This window comes from Mixophyes fleayi, chromosome 9 (genome assembly GCF_038048845.1).
Source record: "Mixophyes fleayi isolate aMixFle1 chromosome 9, aMixFle1.hap1, whole genome shotgun sequence".
NCBI classification, from domain to species: Eukaryota; Metazoa; Chordata; class Amphibia; order Anura; family Limnodynastidae; genus Mixophyes; species Mixophyes fleayi.
The window spans coordinates 86,974,192-86,994,057 of NC_134410.1; the positions used below are offsets into that span (position 1 = coordinate 86,974,192).

Genomic DNA, 19,866 nt, shown 5'->3' on the forward strand with positions numbered 1-19,866 from the left:
CTATGCAAGGGCGTAATGATCCATCTTTCTTCTTCACGAAGAAGAACCCAGCTCCAGCGGGAGAAGTAGAAGGTCGAATAAATCCTCGCTGGAGATTCTCTTGGATGTATTCAGCAGTAGCCTGAGTCTCAGGTAATGAAAGTGGATACACACGACCCCTAGGTGGAGTCTTGCCAGGTAACAGGTCAATCGGACAATCCCATGAATGATGAGGGGGAACACGTTCAGACTGAGCTTTATCAAAGACGTCGGCAATTGAAGCATACTGAGGAGGAAGTCCCGGTGAGGAAGGTGAAATGGAGGTTTACTGTATTTTACGAGGAACAACACGAGAAAGACAATGTTGGTGACATTCAGGTCCCCAAGACGTAACTTGAGGAGTGCGCCAGTCAATCTGGGGAGAATGACATTGAAGCCATGGAAGGCCTAAAACAATCGGACTTGTAGTAACAGGAAGGATTAAAAACGAAATTTCTTCTCGGTGTAGAACACCAATCTGAAGGGTCACTGAAGACGTACTTTGGGTGATGAGACCGTTGATAATACACCGTGCATGTGGCTATATGCAGATTTTGTTGCATCTTATACTTGCAACTCCTTATGACTGGACAGGCGGAATGGGGGAGTGAGCGGGCGAGCGTAAGCCATGTACAGTAAGGGTGTTTTCATGTAACTGCAACTGAGGTAGACCTGTATGTAAACTGATAAAGATTATAGTATCCCATTTTCCATTCAGAGATTTACACAAATGGATTTAATAGTTAGCAATTAACAAAACAACTGTTCTCCCCTCCCCCATCTCATATGTTATGGGGCTAGTATTTGTGCAAACTGTGTCAGTGGCTAAACTTGTTTGGGATAGTACATACTCCATTTACACATGGATAAGGTCTGGCCATGTCCTGTGCAGGGGCTCCACCCACAGGTGTGAGTAGCGGGGCCTCTGAGGGGGGGCGGGTACTAATTACCCAGGCCAGGACATGCCAGGGGGCCCGTCCTGGACCCTCACTGCCTACTGTTTTTTTTGTTTGTTTTTTTACAAAAACATTTTTTTCTTCTTTCGGTTTTTTTTTCTTTCTGCAGGGGGGGCGGAGCTCCCTTAATTGGTGGGGGGACGGAGTACTAAAACAAAAAAAAAAAATACTCACATGATCACAGTGAGGAAGGGGGGAGCAGCATGGCACAGTGATGAAGGAGAGGGGGGGAGCAGCATGACACAGTGATGAAGGAGAGGGGGAGCAGGATGGCACAGTGTGATGAAGGGGAGAGCAGCATGGCACAGTGTGATGAAGGGGGGAGCAGCATGGCACAGTGATGAAGTAGAGGGGAGGTAGGATGGCACAGTGATGAAGGAGAGGGGGGCAGGATGGCACAGTGTGATGAAGGGGGGGAAGTAATTTTGCACAGTGTGATGAAGGGGGGTCAGCATGGCACAGAGTGATGACGGGGGGGCAGAATGGAACAGACTGATGAAGGGGGCTCAGGAGAAGGGGGGGAAGCAGCATGGAGGGCGCAGTGTGAACATAAGGGGGCACAGCATGGTGATGATGAAGGGGCACAGTAATGGGGGCTTGTGGTAATGTGTGTGTATGTGATGACACAGGGGGCTTGTGGCAATGTAGTGTGAGGTAGGTGGTGGCTAATTAATGGTTGCAATTTGTTTGTGGGGTGATAGTGGGGACTATTAATTTAAGATGGGGTGGTTTGGGGGCTATTGAATGTGGGGGCAAGTTTGGGGAGAATGAGATCTCTTTATTAAATGTGACTATGAATTATTTAATGGAAGTGCTGGTTGCGTGAAATAGGTATATTTATGAAATGTAAATACTATTAGTTTATTGCTGCGGCTGTTTGGAGGGAGAAAAATAGGTTTATTTATTAAATGGGAATACTATTATTTTAATGTTGGGGCTGAAGGAAGGCCTCATTATTAATTGTGGGTGCTATTGATTTAACGGCAGGGCTGGTTGGAATTTTCTAAATGCACCAATTTTTTTCCAAATAGGGCCCCCAACATTCCAGGATCCAGACAAGCTGCAGCCACAGGTGGTGAAAGTAACAAGAACAGGTAAGAGAGAACAGGACAGTCTGTGAAATGTTGTGATTCTAATTGAACAATCCCAATTTGGTGACTGTTCTGCCCAATGTAAGGGGCAGGCCAAGACTGTGAACTCTATATGTACACACTGCATTCTTTATATACTACACTATGGTGCCAGATGTCCTGAAAGTCCAGAGCGCTGGGACATATGTGACGCTCCGGCGAGCGGGCACTGCATCCTTGTGCCAATGGTGCACACAATGCAGGTTTTTTTTTCTGTAGGAGGGTTGCCTAGCCCTTCTCACCTGCTAGCCACGCCCAATGATGCATAGCCAAGCCCCCAAATGTATGAACACACCCACTAGCACTTTTGCGCAAAATTATTTTCCATGCTCAACTATAAGGGGGGCCCCATGAAGTTGTTATACCGGGGCCCTGAATTCCTCTTGGCAGCCCTGGTGAGTAGTAAAACAATTTGTGTGTCTCTCTTTCTTCCTGGACTCTCAGGACACACAATTATCTTGGGATAATGTTTGCAATGTGAATAACGTGCAAATGCTAGGATGTTGTAAATGTGTGTAGTTTAAATGAAGGACAATGTGTTTATAAAGATTGAACATGTCTGATAATGCTGGGAATAGTGAGTTATAGTTAATACTGTGTATTATGCATAAAGTTGTATATTTGCAGCAGCTATGAGCCCATAGTTTAATAAATAAACGTATATATGGATTACTGGCAATATTACAAGATATAGAAATGTAGCATGTAGTCAAAAGGCCTTGCGTAGTTGGAAGTCAGTGTGCTCTGTGAGAATGCAGTGACTGATTAATCCTGAGAAGGGTGTGTATGGTGGATTTGGTTTGTGATACATATGGAGTTTGACTGCGGTGGTAATCGTTTTCACAATTACCAACATTCCGACACCGAGGAGACCTACAAGGAAAATCTAAATGTATGAAAAAACGATTTGAATATAACCAGACTTACCCCCAAAGCTATACTGTACATCTCCGATTTCAGCAGCATGGTCACCGCAAGTTATTCTGAATACACAGATGTCCGGCACAACACTTTCACATCATCGCGACCTGAATCAATCTTAATTTAAAGCGGCAATGTCGGTTTAAGTATTTAAACATTTAACCTGTGGGGTCCCGCCATTGCCGCTTTAAATTAAGATTGATTCAGGTCACGATAATGTGAAAGTGTTGTGTCGGACATCTGTGTATTCGGAATAACTTGCCGTGACCGCGCTGTTGCGATCGGAGATGTACAGCGTCGCTTTGAAGGTAAGTCTGGTTATATTCAAATCGTTTTTTCATACATTCGGATTTTTCTTGTAGGTCTCCTCGGTGTCGGAATTTTCCACATTGTTAAAGCATACCCCACCCTTTGACTGTGCATATAATAGGGTTTGTGTTTGATACGTTATACAGTATTTGGAGTTGATCAGTTGTGGTAAGCAGTAACATCGCACTGGGAATTTGTGCTTGAGGAGTTTGACTAAGCAGCAATGTTGTACTAGAAAGTTAGTGTTTGTAAGAAGTTGAACTAAGCAGTGACGTTGCACTGGGAAGTTTGTATCTGAGACTTTGTATTAGTATATATTTGCATTGCAATTATGAATTTTATATTGTCTTGACACAGGAAATATTATATAGAGAAGTCTTTGCAAATGTATAGTAAATTGGACTGGCTTAGGCGTGCCTTATGAGTAAAAGTGTGTGGTTATGTAACATTGCTATTCAGGAATGGAGTATGGAGATACCGCCTTATCTTTAACACAAACGTACTTACACCTGTCAGGAGTCACGTCTCTTGCAGGAGCTGGAGGGCTGGTGCAAAAAGATGCAATGATGATGACAATGGTCATTAGCACTACCTAGCTGTTTCTGACTGGTTGATTGTGGAGTGAACTCACCAGCTAATAATATTTAATTCATCAGTGTGGTTGCTATATTATATGAAATAGTATCCGTCTATTCACATTGTATAATTAATATTTCCATTTAGACTTCCAGAGGGAGATTCCCATTGGATTTTTAAGTATAACAATTGTTTATTGTTTTTTCCATTTGTTTGGGTTTGTATTGAATTATTCTTTACATGGCAAATGTGAAATTTACATTTATTAATAACACAGTGAAGACAATATTGTATGTTCTGTATATAACAAATCTTTACATTATTATATTTGTGGTAATAGGATAATGCGACTTCCACAATTACTATCAACAAGTGGTTGCGGTGGGGTGTATGTGGTGATATTCCATACAGCCTCTTCTCCTACTGCTTTCATTACAAAATTAGCAAATTCCATTCCCATTACATTTTTCATACCACCACTTCTAAATTACAACTTCGACCATTGCTGCTAACACTGTCAAGTCACATGTCTACACTTTTTCTATGTTATCATGGTGAGTAAGAATACACACTTGTTGCTCCTGAGTTAACCCGGCGCATATGCTAGTGTTGTAGAGCTGGATGCACTGTAAGATGCATCCGGCCACATTTTTGCACATAAATGCAATTTTTAATGTGTGCATCTTTTCCTGTGTCGAACCCCACATGCGCCCTAGAGTGTTTTGTTAATCTGTACTTGCTCTTCAATCTGTTTTGTTTATACTTTATAGTATAGTTAGATTACAGAAGATTGTTACTGCTGTAACTGATGATCTTTAGTGAAAGAATAGTTATACTCGACAGATGCACTATGAAGAGGAGCATGACAATGAATTGAAATCTATACATTAAATATAACCAATGATTCTCTTCTCTAATTTTGTGTTTTTGTAATCCAATATGAGTCTTAGAAGTGTATGGTGTGCACCTCAAATTGAAGGTGACTGATAAATCCAGGCCTAGGCTTACTTAGATGCCCAGTAAAGGTTTTTTGCGAACTGTAGAGAGCTGGCGCTGCTTTCTTTGAATTTAATGTTACTGGTCTTTGTTTTATTCATGATCTCTTGCTACCAAAGCTGATCTTATAGTGCACTTTTGACATTGATTTTTGCCTGCTAATTTAGTCATTTAGTCAATGACATTGTCTGTTTGTAATTGACCTGGCCTAGCAAAACTCTTTCACCCTTTTGTTGGCAGCTAGTTAGCTATATTGGTCTGTGACTATAGCTACTTGTACAAGACATGCAGACAACTACCAGTGAGCACATGCAGTATTTTTGTGAAAGAGGGCTGTTAAAGCCAATGTCCGCAACTAAGATAGCTATACTGATTGACTCACCAGTGTCACTAGTGATCACAATGGGTGAGGTATACTCACACAAAAGGTTGATGCCAGAAGCTCCTTCTTAGCTATAACTTAACAATTTTCACAAAGTTTTCATCAACGTTAACCTTCAGAAAAGTTTCCAGCACTTACCTTTACAGCCCTGAATGAATACACTTTGATCCTGTCAGTCAGCAGCTCTCTACTTCCTTTACATTGCATTTACACTAGTCAAGCACACATGTTTTCACAACCTTGCATTTATAGCTCATGTAATCATAGATTTGGGCAAAGCCCCTCACAACAATACATCAATTGTAGACCTCTAAATTTTAAGCCTTGCAGTTTAGGGTCCCGGCCTTCATCATGACTCACCACAGTCTGGAAAGGTCCCTTATTTATTTACCCATTGTCTTGTAAAGTGCATATTAGCAAAATGGGGGCTACAAAATACTAAACCATAGCTAACTATGTGTTAGATATCCGTTACAGAGTATCTTTCCTTAATTAGATTTATTAGTTTTCATAGGTGAAATTTAAATGGCAAATTCCATATTATGTGCCGTAACATTAGTGTGCTATAGTTTATTGTATTGGAGCCACAAACAAACAATGCTAAAAAGCATTTCTCTATATAGAAAACACATTTAAAATAACAGAAGTGTTTGTGCATTTATATCTGTCTAGCATCCCCTGAAAGTTTATATATTTAGCAGACGGTGTAGGTGCTGGAGTCAAGACTAATTATTCTCTAGACAAAAGGTTGCCTATACGTCTTTACGTATTTAACTTTATAACTGATGCAACACCTCATACCTATCAGTACGTTCACAGAACACCGCTGTGTCTTCCTTCATGTTTTATTATATAAAGGCAGGGATAATGCTCATCCTGATCTGATACAGGTGAAAAATGGCAGAAAATGAAGTGCTGGTTCTAATATTGCAACTAATAAAAACTGTTGCAACAACATAAATAAATAAAAACGTTATTTGGTGTCTCCAAATCATGAAGCTTTCATCTACCCATTTATTAGCTTGCACTTGCTAGAGAACTCTGAACAACTATTTTGGTAAGAACCTCAGAAAGTTTTAATCAAGTTGTGGCTAAAACATCTCTCTCTTGTACAATGAAAGGGAAAACGGACAGTACAGAGAAGCTATAAACTTTATAGGACTAAATAATATGCTTGCCATCTCCAAAGTAACAAAATGTCATCTACAAATGGATTGAAACACATTAGCAAAACTAGTGAAGTCTCAGAGTGTGAAAAGTCATGGTTGAACTTCAGGACAATTTACGTTTTAAAAACCTTTTTAAAAATGTTGCAGTGAAAGTTCATAGTAGTACTGAACGCTGCATGTAGCACTTTTTTTATGGTGACAACTTCAACCTTTGGGTCTAGATGTCCTTTTAACTGTTTTACACTAATGATCATACAGAATTATACAACACAACAAAACCCACGATCTGCAGTAATACACTCTTTACTGGGACATTAACACCTATTTCTACAAATACCACAGAATCTAAAGTCTTAAAACTTTCAAATTAGCATAAATTACCTTTGACTGTTTTAGATTACCTGTATTTGTATAAATAATGTCTACCAATTCACTGCATGGTGATGTCAAGTCTCATGTTGTATACCTCCCAAAATGATCTATTGGGATGGATTTGGATTTATAACAATGATGAAGATCTCCTTTCAGTATGTTTTATGTTTACTTCTACCATTCAAATAAGGTTGTATTAAGAAAACTGACAACAAGTCTGATATTAAAGAGTTAAAGAAAGCAAGTGAATCAATAAAACTGTGTTCTGGTCTTGTAATGTAATTAAATGTAACACGTAATTAAATGTGTTTGGACAATTCTTAGGCATCTGAAATTGGTATACTTAAGCTAAATATTAAAGTATATGTATATAATATTGGATACTCAGACATTGTTTTTGGCGGTTTTGTGGTGCATGTGGTGTTCCTTTATAAACATGATCATTTTAAAAGCTTTTCACATTTTTAAAACAGATATTTTCAAAGACTGATGTGCTTCACAATTAACCTCTATTTAACATTTTAATCTACATTGAGCATTTGTTGCAGTGGATGCAGTAAGATATGTTTGATGTACCATATTAAGTGTTGGGAAGTATTTCATGTACTAAAAGCCTAATTAACAAATCAGAAGTTACTTTCTTCACAAACTCTTCTGAAAACAAAAAGAATCCCCTTAAAACAAACATAAAACTTTAAATAAACATGTATCAAATACACTTAATCGGTGCAGTAAAGGAAAGGGTGGTAAGTATGAGGATGAGGCTTGGCACAGTGAGCTATCTTCTTCCAGTCAAGGACAATAATCTTCTGGAGAAACTATCTAAATCTAAACGAGAGCAGTGGGTGGAACATTTGGAGAGTAGCGATGGCACAAGCTGGGAAACTATATAGGCTGGTATGATGTCTATTTCTATAAGTGGATCAGCAGGAAACAGGAAAAGAAAAGGTGGGTAAGGAGAAAGGTCTGGCTTTTTTGTCGTTTGGTTCACTCACGGTAGAAAACGTATTCAGTGTAAGATGTCCAGATCTTGTCATCGGTTTGATCATGAGCAAAGGCGCATGTTCCAGTGGAGTTACAGGCCACCATATGAAATCCAGCATCTGCCAGCCTATCAAATGCTTGTTCCAGAAAGGTGAATTTCAGGTAGTATCTGGATGTATACCTTTCAGGGGGTCGATCTGGATCCCGACTCTCATTAAGTGTGTCACCAAAAACTTCTTTAGCTAATGAGGTCTTGCCACAGACCATTATTCTTGCCACTCTTCTGAATTTGGCATCTGTTTGACTGTCTCTACCCAATGTATATGAGCCACGATAGCCAATAGTGATGAAACCAGAACGATAGAGGTCTGGTATGATTGCCTGGTTCCCAGCAGCAGCTGTAAGAGCAGCACTAACTGATGCTAGATTCCTAGCAACCTCAGTATTGGGTGACTGATCCTCAGAGTCACTTTGGAATGCATCATCTACAACAGAGTTCTGCTTACTGACTTTTGGAGCCAGGATTTTGACTAACTCTGGGAGTTTGAAGTACTCAGCTTCTCTCTGTAGTCTACTTCTTTCAGGAAAATGTTCAGGAAGCACCAATTGTTGGTCCCTCATGTAGTCCAAGACATAGCGGAAGAGAAATCCATCACGATCTAAAAAATAGCGGCCTTTGCTGTCCCTTGCCAAAGGGCGAGCATACTTTTGTGAAAACATCTCCCATAGAAGGGAACCAGGAACACCGACCAAAGTGAGATAGCGGGTTATATAGACTTGCCCACCAACATTTAGTTCTATGATGTCTGGAAATGAGAGAATTTCCTCCACCTGTCTGATACAGCTCAAGTTGTCCGGAAGAGCCATCTTTATGTTACTTGATCTATTTTAAGAGATAGAAAATTGTGAGATTAAACAACAAATGTGATTGTAGATTTTTAAGAAACCTTTTTTAAAAATACATATTTTAATGTCTGCAATCAATTTTGTGATCAACTAACTGTCCTTAAAAGTGTCTTACAACCATATTAACCAGTAAAAACTCACAAATAAACCAGCACCGTAGATAGCTACAGAAATGATTCATTGCACATAGCATGACAGGACCAAAGACTCTCCTTTTAATTAGATAATTCCTTAAAATATTAGTTTGCATAATTAAAATCATTATATTTTAACTAACAGAAATAACCCCAATACTTTAAATAGGAGTTGTGCCTGAAATGGGTGGGGAGCCTTATAACAATAGTGACAACGTCGACTGTAAAGAGACCAACATGATTATATCGAAAGTGTAATCTATGACAGGCTGACAACACTGACAGGGTGAAAACGACACTTGAAACAGCTCCTTCTTAAATTAGCAGTGAATGACAGTGGTCAACTTGAAACTGACGTCATTGTAGACTGCCAGGATGTTCCTTCATCACAGCTGTTTCAAGTGTCGTTTTCAACCTGTCAGTGTTATCAGCCTGTTGTGGATTACACCTTCTCAGTGTAATCATGTTGGCCTCCTCAAAGCCGGAGTTGTCAGCATCGTTATACTAACTACTACCACCTGAAATCACTTGTTGAAACCTCAGTACACACTGGGCCTGAGTCATTAAGGAGAGCAAGGCAAAAATAGGAGTAAATTTGATCATGGACATAATCATTTTACAATGCAAGGGGTGCAAATTAGTTTATTATTTTGCATGTTAGGAAAATACTGGCTGCTTTTTCTTGTAACACACAAATGCTTGATGGCTTTATATTTACACTGAAATTTAAAGTTGATCTAGGACAGTGGTCAGGGAACAGGGGTAAATTACCCCAAATTGGGTAAAAATGAAATTCCTGGGGGTAATGCTGCCGATTCACATGCTGTCAGTTGGATTGTAGACCCCTTTAAATGTGAAATTGCTGTTGTACCAGAAGAGCCTCAAGGGTTGGCAGAGGCAATTATTGAAGCATGTATTGCATTTGAAAACAAATCAGATCTGTCATATTTTTGGATGTTAACAGCTACAAAGGCATTCAAAATTGCACATAAGGAGGCAGTCAAAAAGTTGCTGCCTTTTGCAACAACCTACCTTTGTGGACAAGGATTTTCCACTCTAACGAACATAAAAACAAAGCAGAGAAATCGATTGGATGCTGAAGACTGTATCCAAATTGCTCTGACATCAATATGCCCCAATATTGATGCTCTCGTATCAAAAATGAAGCAACATCATTTCTCCAAAACCTGAAGTTTTGAAGTTGAAGCTTTCAAAGAAATTTAGAATAGATTCAATAAAATTTTGAATTCCAGTAATTAAAAATATATGATATCCTTCCTTTCAAATCAAGGGGGTAACGTCTGCATATCTAAATATATTTGGGGGTAAAACGTAAAAAAGTTTCCTGACCAGTGATCTAGGACATGCCCTACCCCAATTATAAATATGCCCCCACAGTTTAAATTTACTTCCCTTCCAATGTAACATGGTATTTCCAAGATGCAAAGTTACTCCTTTTGTTTTTACTTTCTTCTTCTTAATGACTCAGGCCCACTGTTTTTGAAATTTAAAAGAAATGTTGTGACTAACTGATGTTCTTTAGCAATACCTACAAACATAGAAATTGCAATAATGAAGGGACAATGTATGATGCGTGAAAGGATGCACACCACAAATGATCATCATCATCATCACCATTTATTTATATAGCGCCACTGATTCCGCAGCGCTGTACAGAGAACTCATTCACATCAGTCCCTGCCCCATTGGAGCTTACAGTCTTTATTCACATACACACACATACAGACAGACAGGGAGAGAGAGACTAGGGTCAATTTTTTAATAGCAGCCAATTAGCCTACTAGTATGTTTTTGGAGTGTGGGAGGAAACCGGAGCACCCGGAGGAAACCCACGCTTTGTTTTTTCACTACTACGCCTATCTGGACCTTCCAACACACTTCGAGATGTAAATCTACTTTCCAGTCTTTAGCGACATCTAAGCTAGGCGGGAGGTTCAATTAGAAAAAAAAATGCGTGATGTGTCTCTGGAACTGCCAAGGAGACACCTCGCACATATTTTTTTTAGTGAAATCTCTGCTGATTTTTGTTTGAGCCCCATAGAGTTGCGAGCAAATAACAGCATCTATATTTTAGCGTAATAATAGTAGATATGCGCACCCTCGATGAGAGCATCGTGGATAATTGAATCTCCCCCTAAGTGTGCATATAGATTTGAATATGCACGCTGTGCAAAATTGAAAACTTTTTCACCTAAAATACTTCTACATTTATTATAATTTATGGATTACATTGTTCATGAGAGTGTGCCTTTATTATGTGTCAACGTTTTGTGTGTGTCAGGGGCCGCCGCGACTCACTTCCTGTTCAAGTGAACGTCAAGTGAACGTCCCGGCCGTCTCCATGATGACTGGGGCGTCCCTTCCAGTTTCTCGGGCCCAACCGTTGCCAAGGCAATGGCTGGACGCCAAATGTAACAAGCGGTGCGCCCCGGCAAGTGAGGCAGCCGGGCGCATGCGCTAGGATAGCCCACCGGGCTAATTTATGTTAATGGCATGTCTGTGATGCGTTTTCAGGGCTAAGCCCTGATTGGCCAAACTCTGTATATAAGGCAGGGAGGGCTTAGCCTCCCTGCCGGTTATAGCGTCCAGTTACCTGTCAGCCTAACCTGCTCCTGCTCCTGCCTTGTATTGGTGAAAACCTGTTGGACTGATTCCCTGTGTATGACCCCTTGCCTGGATTTGGACCCTGCCTGTGTTTCTCGTGACCCTGACCTCTGGCTTGTTTACCGACCTCCCTGTCTGCTCGTGACCCTTGACCTCGGCTTGTTTATTGGAATTGCTACCTGCTGCCGGCCCTTGACCTCTGCTTGGACTTAACTCCGCTTGCCTGGGTTCTCCTCAGCCGCTACACACTTCACGACCCTCTGTCAGTCTGCAGCCCAGTCTGTCCCCACCATCAGGGGCTCCAGTGAACACCTGACTGGCAGAGTAGACTCCGGGTTGTGTTGTGCCGACTGGAGGGGTTCCTAACATTATAACCGGCCCAAAAGAAAACGTTCTGGAGACGGAATTAGTATGGATGAAAGCGGAACCAAATTGTCTCCATTTCAAACTCTAGCAGGTCATGTTGAGACCCTGTACCAAATGGTCCGGGGATTGTCCCAGCGGTTGTCCTCTCAAGAGGAGGACTCCCGGTCTACATTGCCCATTTCCGGTTCCGTTGTTGAACCCAAGTTAAACTTGCCGGACCGGTTCTCCGGAAATAGAGCCCTGTTCCGGAATTTTAAAGAAAGTTGCAAACTCTATTTTTGGCTGAAACCTCAGTCTTCTGGTTCAGAACAGCAGAGAGTTGGAGTTGTCATCTCCCTCCTGCAGGGTGACCCCCAGTCCTGGGCTTTCCGCAATCGAGTCCTATCCTGCAATCGTTGGAAGCCTTCTTCAACGCATTAGGTCTCCTCTATGATGATCCCGATCGACTTGCCTCTGCTGAGGCTCATCTACGGGCCTTAAAGCAAGGCCGGCGCTCGGCAGAAGAATACTGCGCTGAATTCCGCAGATGGTCGCCTGACAGTGAATGGAATGATCCAGCGTTACGTAGCCAGTTTCGCTTAGGACTGTCGGAGGAGATTAAGGATTCACTTGTGCAGTATACTTCCCCTACCTCGTTGGAGAGCCTTATGCAACTTGCTATTAAAATTGACAGGAGGATCAAGGAGAGGAGGACAGAGAAAGAGAAGTCTTCTTTTTCGTTTGTATTTATTCCAGCTTCCACGGATGTTGAGAAGCCTACGCAGTCAGGGGCGTTTCGCCTCCCTCCTGAGGAAAGAGACAAGAGACGGTCACTAGGCCTATGTCTTTATTGTGGCAATAAGGGCCACTTCTCCTGCTCTTGTCCATACAAACCTGAGAAAGGAGCGTGTCTGGGAAAGGTCCACTTAGGGTTGCAAATTGTTTCCCAATAGAATGCTGTCCTGGTTCCCGCACAAGTCACTTTCAGTGCCAGTTCCGTGGCCCTGTCGGCCTTCATTGATAGTGGAGCGGCAGGCAACTTCCTCGACATTGGATTAGCCCATTCTGCCGGGATTCCTATGGTCAAGCTTCGTTCTGCAGTTACAGTTTGTGGCCTAGATGGGAGTCCTTTGCCTGGAGGCAAAATTGTTTGGGAGACTCCATCACTACAACTGAACATAGGAGCTCTTCATTCAGAGTCCATAATCCTCCTCCTTATCGACTGTCTGTCAGTTCCGCTGATTCTGGGTCATCCGTGGCTTTCTCGTCATAACCCTGATGTGGATTGGGTCAAAGGAGAGATTGTCCAGTGGAGCTCTTTTTGTTCACAGTCCTGCTTGACCTTGCCACTCCGGATCCTGCAAGCAGTTCCTGAGCAGCTTCCTTCTCAATACTATGAGTTCCTGGACGTGTTCTCCAAACAAGCTGCTGACTCCCTACCGCCTCATCGCGGTTTTGACTGTGCCATCGAACTGATTCCTGGTTCCAAGTTACCAAAGGGGCGCTTGTATTCTCTCTCTGGACCCGAGACCAAGTCCATGCAAGCTTATATTGAGGAGAATCTTGAGAAGGGGTTCATCAGGCCATCTAAATCTCCTGTAGGTGCCGGATGCTTCTTTGTGTCAAAAAAAGATGGTGGACTGCGGCCCTGCATTGTCTATCGGGGTCTCAATTAAATTACAGTCAAACACACCTATCCTCTCCCTCTCATCTCAGTGTTATTCGATCAGTTAAGAGGTGCCACCGTCTTCACCAAAATCGATCTCCGTGGAGCATACAGCCTCATCCGCATCAGGGAGGGAGATGAATGGAAGACGGCATTCAATACACACTCCGGCCACTACGAATATCTGGTCATGCCATTTGGCCTCAGTAATGCACCTGCTGTGTTTCAGGATCTGATTAATGAAGTGCTACAGGAGTTTCTCGATTGTTTCGTGGTCGTCTATTTAGACGACATTCTCATCTACTCCAAGTCTTTAACTATACATCGGGGTCACGTCAAAGAGGTCCTATAGAAATTGCGAGAACACCACCTTTACACCAAATTAGAAAAGTGCGAGTTTGAGGTGCAAAAGGTATCCTTCCTAGGTTACGTAATTTCTTCAGAAGGGTTCTCTATGGATCCAACCAAGGTCCAAGCTATCCTGGATTGGGTGCAACCAAATAATCTCAAAGCGGTGCAGAGGTTCCTGGGCTTCGCTAATTATTATAGAAAATTCATTCATGGCTTTGCTGATATTGTGGCCCCTATTGTCACTCTGACCCGCAAAGGAATGGATTCCGCTAATTGGTCGGCTCAAGCAATAGCTGCATTTGAAAACTTGAAAAAGGCCTTTGTATCCGCCCCAGGTCCTTAGACACCCAGATCCTAAAAAAACGTTTGTTCTGGAGGTCGACGCCTCTGATGTCGGTGCTGGTGCTATATTATCTCAGAAGGACTCTCATACTCACCGTCTGCACTCATGTGCCTACTTCTCGCGTAAGTTCTCTTCAGCCGAAGCCAACTACGATGTAGGCAATAGGGAACTACTGGCAATTAAATGGGCCTTTGAGGACTGGCGACATTGGCTGGAGGGTGCAATACATCAAATCTCTGTTATCACAGACCATAAAAACCTAAAATATATACAATCGGTCAAACGCCTGAACCCCAGACAGGCCCGTTGGTTGCTGTTCTTTACTCGTTTTAATTTCGTAATCACCTACCGACCAGGTTCTAAAAATGTCCGGGCAGATGCGCTATCTCGGAGCTTCTTGGCACATCATGTTCCAGTTACTAATCCGGAACCCATCAATCCTTCTTCCATAATTCATGCTGGGCTAACTCAAGACCTGAGCACAACACTTCAAAGGTTCCAAAGATTAGCTCCTGATAATATGCCAGAGCGACGTCTATTTGTTCCGGTTCATTTAAGAAAGGCGGTTCTTGCAGAGGCACATAATAGTAAGACTGCTGGTCATCCTGGAGTTCAGAAAACGCTGGAAATCCTCTCCCGAACAGTCTGGTGGCAATCATTGTCTGCTGACGTCAAAAGTTATGTCCTCTCTTGTGATAACTGTGCCAGGAATAAAGTCCCCAGGAGTCGGCCCGCAGGCCAATTGGTTCCATTGCCCATCCCTGCGAAGCCTTGGACACACTTATCAATGGACTTTATAGTCGATCTACCACTCTCTGCAGGACATAACACCATATGGGTGGTAGTTGACCGCTTCAGTAAAATGTCACATTTCATACCGTTACCTAGGCTCCCTAGTGCCCGAGATTTGGCTATCCTGTTTATCCAGCATATATTCCGTCTTCATGGACTTCCTACCGATATCGTGTCGGATCGTGGTTCGCAATTTATAGCACAATTTTGGAAATCCTTTTGTACCCTGCTTGGAATCAAGATTAGCCTGTCGTCTGCATACCACCCTCAGTCTAATGGGCAGACTGAGAGGGTTAATCAGTCCTTGGAGCAGTTCTTACGATGCTACACTTCCGAATTTCACGACAACTGGTCGTCCTTATTGCCTTGGGCAGAATTCGCCTATAACAATTCATATCATTCATCTACGCAAATCTCGCCATTCTATTGCAACTTTGGTTTTCATCCCAGATCAAATTCCTTGTATTCCGTTAGATCCGCTGGTATTCCTGAAATTCGTTCCACAACTGCTGACCTCATGGTCATTTGGAAAAAAGTGCAATCCGCTTTAAAACGGGCCTCATTTTCGGCGAAAAATTTTTCGGATCGCTACTGTACCATCTGCTCCCTCAAAGTGGGCCAGAAAGTGTGGCTTTCTACACGAAATATTAGGCTCAGACAGCCTTGCAGGAATTTGGGTCCTAAATTCATCGGTCCGTTTCTCATTGTTAAGCAGATCAACGCCGTGGCATTTAGACTGAAAATTCCTGGGTCATTAAGGATACCAAACACTTTCCATTGTTCTTTGCTCAAGCCTGTGCTATACCCAAGTCAATCCCAGCGTCCAAGTCCGCATGTACAGAATCGGAATAAACTTCAAAGATACATAATTCAGAAGATTCTCGATTCTAAGAACGTGCAGGGCCAGGTGCACTTCTTGGTACAGTGGAGGAATCGCGGCTTGGAAGAGCGGTCCTGGGTCCCGCGAAGGAGACTTAATGCTTCAAAACTTTTAAGAGAATTCTTTAAAAAATTTCCTAAAAAACCTGGGTGTCGGGGTTCCTTAACCCCTCCTCAAGGGGGGGGTACTGTCAGGAGCCGCGGCGGCCTCGGGCACCGCCGCGACTCACTTCCTGTTCAAGTGAACGTCCCGGCCGTCTCCATGACGACCGGGGCGTCACTTCCGGTTTCTCGGGCCCGACCGTTGCCAAGGCAACGGCCGGACGGCAAATGTAACAAGCGATGCGCCCCGGCAAGTGAGGCAGCCGGGCGCATGCGCTAGGATAGCCTGCGGGCTAATTTATGTTAATGGCATGTCTGTGATGCGTTTTCAGGGCTAAGCCCTGATTGGCCAAACTCTGTATATAAGGCAGGGAAGGCTTAGCCTCCCTGCCAGTTATAGCGTCCAGTTACCTGTTAGCCTAACCTGCTCCTGCTCCTGCCTTGTATTGGTGAAAACCTGTTGGACTGATTCCCTGTGTATGACCCCTTGCCTGGATTTGGGCCCTGCCTGTGTTTCTCGTGACCCTGACCTCTGGCTTGTTTACCGACCTCCCTGTCTGTTCGTGACCCTTGACCTCGGCTTGTTTATTGGAATTGCAACCTGCTGCCGGCCCTTGACCTCTGCTTGGACTTAACTCCGCTTGCCTGGGTTCTCCCCAGCCGGTACACACTTCACGACCCTCTGTCAGTCTGCAGCCCAGTCTGTTCCCACCATCAGGGGCTCCAGTGAACACCTGACTGGCAGAGTAGACTCTGGGTTGTGTTGTGCCGACTGGAGGGGTTCCTAACAGTGTGTTTGAAGTTTTTCTTATATTACATTTGGTAAAGTGTGCTTAGAAATGCAATTCTCCACCGAATTGCAACTGGGTGCTATGTGTACTATTATAAGTATAGGATGAGACCTGTTCAGGTGTGGTGCAGAATTGTAGTGGGAATGGCTGTGCGCATTACACAAAGCATTGTTCTCTGCATCCGTGTCATTTTAATAATTCCACGCCGCAAAACAACTATTTTTTTTTTTGCAAATTAAGAGCACCAGTGCAACTTCTCCTTACTTGTTTGGTCTAACTCCTATCTGCCTGCATTGCTTCTCAGCAATCGCTGCTATCTTTCTCCACAACCGGTTCAACATGGCAGAAATCTAGGTGCAACAGTGCAAATCAAATCACAGCAGGGAACTTCATAACATACCTAGGCCATCTTGTTTATTGTACATGATCTCTGCTTGTGTTTCTCTGGTTTAAAAAGACAGTTTCAGGAAGAAGTGTTATTCAAGTTTCAGGAGGTATTCCAGTATGTTTCAGTACACAACTTAATGCTTTTATTTTTGCCAAATATGTGTTGAGGGTCATTCCACTTTAAGAGAATCTAAGCATATAAAAATACTTAAAACTTAATTAACATAAAACAAAACATTTGATCAGTTACACCAACAGAAAAGATGGTAAAAGTCAACTATAGGTCACTTAAATCTCAATTACTTAAAGTTTTGAAACATTTTCCTCTTAAAATGTCTTCACAATTTATCATGATATAAAATGATATGATGATATAAAAATGTTGTTTTCTGCTTTTGCTGATTTGACGATTGCTTCACTTATCTGATTCGTTACTGTACGAAATACCTGGAAAGCAGGTTTATCTCCATTTTACTACAAAGCTTCAACAGATGTGTCTGCCAATTACGGCCTATAGTTTTTAAAAGTTTCACTAATCAATGCAAAGCCTAAAATAATAATTATTGGACTTAGCTGACATACCTCATACAAAATAGAGTTAGTTCTTATTTGTCTTATGTGATGCCTGTATTTTAAACTTTGCATTCACAAAACATACAATGCAAACACAGTATTTTCAGCCTTTGAAATATATTTCCCCCTATTTAGACTTGATATCTCTAACAGAAAAATGATGAGGGGAAATTAGTAGCCTTGGCTTAAACTGTTAGCTGCAGAGATTAGCAGAATTGCTTTCCTTTTAATCCGTTTTGATAGCTCAAACAAGGACTATAAATAGTTAAACAGGCAGAAGGGGATCAGGGAGATGATGAGGATGTGGACAGACAATGCAAAAAAATTAAGTTACAGAAAATACAAACAGCATAAGATGAGTTTGGTCGTAGCAGTGTTATACGAGTATGATAATAAGCAGGAAAATTAAGAAAACACACAGCCCGGGTCATGATGAGTTATGGAGAACAGAAATAGGAATAGTTCACTCAATTTAAAGATATAGATTTATAAACGTATATATACAGTACTTCATCAGCAGCCAATGAAAGCATCCTATGTAAAAATGACTACAGCTAATGTTTAAATACTGTAGGCCGGCTGTTTGAACAAGAAGGAGTGGTATTGAGCAGTCACGTACACTGACATGATTATACTCATAGCAATTATTACATGTAGAAATGGCAGGTGTATGTTACACATTTTAAGATGTAAATGCAGTCTCAGGGGTTAGGCTTTTTTGCCTGTGTTTTTATGGTAGAAATGAGTTCACGTGTATTACAGATTCTTGGGGAGAACATTCTCAACGGAGCTCAACCTCACTTCATGCTTGCACTTGCAGTAACATATTTTACCAATTCTTATTATTTGTGGCCTAAATAACCTCATAAATGACTTATATTTTAAACTCTTTACTGTTTATTTGTACAAACTTGTTTCCATAACCATAACAAATCCAACACAATGCCTTAGCTGAGACATCCTCATCCATCATGTCAAATGTTTATTTAACCACTGTCCTTTTGTTCACTTTATGCAGAGTCACTTTAACAATCTCACCTTCATATAGCAGAAGAGTTAATCAACCACCAAACATCCGTCTGAAGACATTCTCCATCTCATGCTATTGCTTTGTTGTCCTTTGTGTAAGAATAAATCCCCAAGAGGCACCACTTGTAAATTAAATCCTTTGCAACATCTCACTAAATATCCTGTAAGCAGATCTACCTGTGTTATCCTTGTTGTGAAGCCAGAAATCCACAGGATTGTGTGTTTAGTATTTCAACCTTCTCTCCCTTGTCTCCTTCCTTCTTCTCTGCCAGCACTAATGGTGCTTTAATTTTGTTGAGCACTGAGCAGTGAGGCACTCCCCCTTGTGAGTGTGTGTGAATGTCATTGTAAATGCGTGTCTGCTTTGTTAAAGAAATAATTCATTCTGCTGAATGACTGGGGAATACGCTTGTGTTACAATCAGAGGAGTGACTGCAGATTATCAGGAACAGGTCAGACATGGCAGGGCTATTAATGTAGGAGGACCCAGTCAGTCCTCGATAGAGAAAATATACTTTAGTGTTACTTACAAGAGTATGGAATATTATCATCGTCATTTATGACAATTTTAGTAACTCAATTATTAGAGAAAAAGCTCAATCATGTATTCGTTAAACTATAGAGAAGTGACTATATTGAATTTTTAGTTTAACAGGTTAGTATGTCTTCTGACCGCAAATCATAGGTAGTACCATGCTATATTGGTATATCTTTAATCTTGCACACACAAGGCCTGTTTTAATAACGCTAGGTACACACTACAGCAAAAATAAACGATGAGCGATTTTACAACGACATGAAAAAAAAATCCTGATTAGCCTGCCGATTTATGTGTACAGACTGAACACGATTACCTCTAGATGTCTGCTCTTCCTCTGTCATAACAATCATCAGATGATCTGAATGGTGACAATAATTCCCGTCTTGAATTACAGGTTGTAAAACGGGCTGCACACGGGAGAGAGAAGAGGAGGGGGGGCGGGTGAGATTCTGCATTCACGTTATCCGAGCAGAGAAATTACTCGTTTTAACTTTAGTGCACCTTTCTTGTTAGCAACTCTCCTTCAAGGCTGACAGGGTTTCTTGCACATGTCTCTCCCCCCTCCCCAGGGCTGCCAAGGTACTAATTA

At 41.9% G+C, this 19,866-nt stretch overlaps 1 protein-coding gene across 3 annotated transcripts in view; it reads right to left on the reverse strand.

Moving 5' to 3' along the window:
* The window catches only part of LOC142100806 (BTB/POZ domain-containing protein KCTD12-like), a 134,432-nt gene extending 115,259 nt beyond the window's left edge, over window positions 1–19,173 (reverse strand). Inside the window, exons 1-2 of one of the 3 annotated variants that reach the window (XM_075184622.1) lie at window positions 18,914–19,173; window positions 7,825–8,696 (exon numbers count right to left, since the gene is read on the reverse strand). In XM_075184622.1, coding sequence (XP_075040723.1) covers window positions 7,825–8,680 — 856 coding nt within the window. In that variant the 5' untranslated portion in view covers window positions 8,681–8,696; window positions 18,914–19,173. Of the gene's footprint in view, window positions 1–6,279; window positions 8,697–18,745 lie in introns of those variants that run through there. The other 2 variants (XM_075184621.1, XM_075184623.1) reach the window with 2 other exon arrangements.
* Window positions 19,174–19,866: the final 693 nt, after the last annotated feature.